The 3,837-nt window shown below is 41.6% G+C and overlaps 1 protein-coding gene across 1 annotated transcript in view; it reads left to right on the top strand.

The window, feature by feature from the left end:
• The window catches only part of nt5dc1 (5'-nucleotidase domain containing 1), a gene marked incomplete at its 5' end in the record, with an annotated part of 22,944 nt that overhangs the window by 7,112 nt on the left and 11,995 nt on the right, over positions 1–3,837 (top strand). Inside the window, 1 exon segment of the mRNA XM_014034780.1 lies at positions 2,397–2,571. Coding sequence (XP_013890234.1) covers positions 2,397–2,571 — 175 coding nt within the window.

The raw sequence follows: 3,837 nt of genomic DNA, 5'->3' as shown, positions 1-3,837 counted from the left end.
CATTAGCACCTCTAGTAATATATTTACTGAGAAAAATGGTGACGTGTTCAATACTTATTTTACCTGCTGTATGTCCATGAAGAGAATTCCATCTTTAATTAAATCTCTTATCTGGGAATAATTCATTCTAAGAGAAGACATGGAGATTCCAGGTCTCAGTTCTGATAACAAACTTACCTGAACAACAAATGTTGCACACTGCCTCAGAGAAATGCACAGGTTGACCAACAAATCTGACCTTAGGTTCAGAGCCAGTGTCTACAAAGCTTAGACCAGGAGTATTATGGAGTACTGTGGTCTTGCCTGAATGAATGTTTCACTCTTAGGCAGCGGGATAACACACAGAGAAAGTCCTTTAAAGATCATCAGTGTGGACCAGGACTCTGCCTAAAGTCACCAAACTGGCTCATCACAAAGTAGTAGCTGCAACTCTTTTCTACAAGATGTAACMACCCTCTGCTCCTTCCAGCTCATACTTCAGGTCATATCACAGTCTGGTCAACACCAAGCCATGCGGTGGTATTCCCCAAGTTCTCCACTCTGCACTGACAATGTGGAATATTCTTCTTGTGGTTGATGGAGACGTCACACAAACAGGTGGTCAAGTCTTTAAACTGAGGCTAAACAAGCACCTCCCCCGTAAGYGACTGTAAGTCCAGAACCCAAAGACATTACAGTTCAGTCAACAATCAGATTTTCACTGAGCAGCTGTAGATCAGCACTAGCCATGCTAACGTAAACGCTGGCTTTGGAGGGCGGAGTTAATGTCAACAGATTTTTGGAGGGCGTTACCAACAGAGCTCATTAACATAAACAGCTCTTCTGAACGGAAGTCAGAGCAGCAGAACTAGAAAATGGGAAATTTTATTATCTGAGAATTATTTTGTGCAWTAAATTGAATGAACATGGTCTGGATAGCCCACAGACATACCATAAACATTTCTAGGACCCATAATTGGTCTCCTTTAAGGCCTTTGCATGGTCCATCCAAACCTGCAAAATCCACCGTCATCGACACAGTTGTGTGATGGAAATCACACCATTCTGTCCTCAGCCCCAGGTCTCTTGGACAGCAGGGATGGTGTTTGGCTTCAGCTACTCCTCTTCCAGAAGCCGACTGTTGTACCTGCAAGAAGACGCTCAAAAAGAGGGTCAAATGGTTAAAATAAAGAGTTCACACGTGTCGTGCAGGAAGAAAACTGGAACTTTTTTGGTGACAGATATGTGGCCAAATTAACGGCTGATATTAGAGGCTGTGTCCAAAACGACAGGCCGGGTCCTCCGGAGGACCCAGACTCCCTGGTCATGGCGGGCCGGGTCCTTGGTAGACCGGGAAGACCGGAAAAAAGAGGCTGTGAATTTGGACGGTCTAGCTTCCCCTCCTTACGCCGGCGTACGTCTTGTCACCTAGCAACTGTGACGATGCTAAACAAGCAAACTTAAATCTAAACTAGAAAATTATCAATACATTAGCATTATTAATATCACAAAACTATAAAATTAACTTAAAAGTATCATTTGAAGAACTAATTAACCCGCTGTAGGTTCATGTTTATTTCGCGTTTTTTATGATGAAAAAATAATATTTAAAAACATGTCCATACAAATGATAAAAGTATTAGAATTACAACCGCTAATTTTTTAAAATTTTTAAATCACCATATTTTTATTTAAAACGTATTCTTTTCTCTCGCTTCGTCCGCCATTACTAGCTTAAAAAAATCTCCGGTCGGGCCGCAATGCATTATGGGATATGCTGGGCCGGGAAGGATCCATCGGACCTGTCCTTCAAATCGGGGAAAAAGAAGGACGTATTTGTCGGCCGCATCGGAGGAGTCTTCGGTTTTGGACGTCCTTCGTCGCAGCGCTGTGACGTATGTGGCCGTCAAATTCGGCCTTCGGAGGACCCGTCCTGCCGTTTTGGACACAGCCAGAGTGTAGACTCCAGCAGGAAGACCCCGTGACATATACAGCAGTGGGAGGAGTCTCTAAAGAGCAGTGGGAGGAGTCTCTAAAGAGCAGTGGGAGGAGTCTCTAAAGAGCAGTGGGAGGAGTCTCTAAAGAGCAGTGGGAGGAGTCTCTAAAGAGCAGTGGGAGGAGTCTCTAAGGAGCTTGGCATCATGTCTCATGGGCTCTAAAATGTGTGTAAAAAAACAATCTGTCACCACGTGCTGCCACCACTTTGGTCCAAATGAACCAACAACCAACCTGTGTTTACAGTGATACAGTAAATACAAGTTAATAAAAAATGTAAATGATTGAATTGGTGGAAGAATAAAAGAAACATCCTCAGTCCACACAAGGTTATTTAGTGTCAACATTTAAAATGTAATTATTTAAAAAGATATTCTTTCCTAATAGAGCCTTAAGTTGAGTCCTGTTGTGTTTGTCTCCAGATGATTCAGGGACATACTTCCCCAGTATGAAGAGAGATCCAGGTCACTATCTGCAGCCCTGTTCGGACTCGGTGAAGACCTGGCTGCGCAGTATGAAGAATGCTGGGAAGGTTCTGCTGCTCATCACCAGCTCCCACAGTGACTACTGCAGACTGATCTGTGAATACATCCTGGGGTAAGACTGCTTCTTAAACTTTCAGGAAATAATCAGTACATTTTTAATATGGCCTTTATTTATCCAGGTTAGCTTGTTGAGAACACATTTTCTTTACAATGACGAGTCACGACCTGGCCAAGAGGCCGAAAATAGTACTTTTACACATGGGAGTAAATTATGACTGACCTTTTTTAATGTGCAACCACAATAATTTCAACATTTCCTCATATATGACTGAAATATTCTCCCGTAAGTCGCACAAAGTCGTTGTAGACATTTTTTACTCACAAGAGTCAGAGGAGAAAAAAATACCTATTTTTCATGTAAACCGCGGCAATGTAAAGAAGACTTGGACTTTAGTTGCATGTTCTGATAAATCCATCTTAATAATTTAACAACTTCTGCTCTGGTCTGGGAGTAGTTTTTTTTTTCAGTGACACAGAACTGGAAACTTCCGCTGCTCGTCCTCTGCAGTTCTGCAGCAAAACACGCCCACACTGTTCCCCCCAAATAATGTTTCACCACCAGAGGGCGCACCGCAAAGAACTGAAATATCCCAAAGTCTGTCTGAAATGAGTGGTGGCTTCACATATAATTAGATTTTTTATGCTTTTTAAGCTAAAATAATGATTGCATTATACTCAATATGGTATTTTACATGAATAAATACCATAATAGTTGAGAAAACGTCCTAGAAAATTAAGAAAATTTAATGATTTGAAAAATCTGACCCAAACAGAATATAAAGATTCTGTATATTTGCAGCACCAGGTGAGACTGAATTAATCTTTTCTGCAGAGACTTCAGGTACACAACAAATTGTATTTAACAGAAAGACTTTTTGAATCATACTGTACGTCTCCTTTAAAGAAAATGCATTTTGTTTTTGGAGTTTTCAGTTTTAGATGAAGAAGGCATGCTGAATGTTACTGAAACTCTTTTGTAATGTGGAGAGGGCAGAGTTAAGTAAAGTTGAGTATAAATGATAGTGTCATCAGCACACTTGTGGAGCAGCAGACCAGAGTGGCGATCCCTGGTTTGAAAAAGGGGACCAGAGAATGRTCCGACTATCGAAGGATCACACTTCTCACCCTCCAGTTTACTCTGATGTGTTGTTGAACCTCAGATTCAGGAGGAGCAGTGTTTGTGRTCATGGAAGCCTGGACCAGATGTTCACTCTTGTACAGTTGAAGGTCTGTGACCGTGTTCCTCGAGGTATTTTGTAGGGGTGTAAGAAAATATCGATACACTGAAATATCGCGATATTTCATTTCCTGATACTGT

This window comes from Austrofundulus limnaeus, unplaced genomic scaffold (genome assembly GCF_001266775.1).
Source record: "Austrofundulus limnaeus strain Quisiro unplaced genomic scaffold, Austrofundulus_limnaeus-1.0 Scaffold2294, whole genome shotgun sequence".
Lineage (NCBI taxonomy): Eukaryota > Metazoa > Chordata > Actinopteri > Cyprinodontiformes > Rivulidae > Austrofundulus > Austrofundulus limnaeus.
The sequence above is the reverse complement of the archived record's forward strand: the minus strand, read 5'-3'. Positions and strand labels throughout refer to the sequence as shown.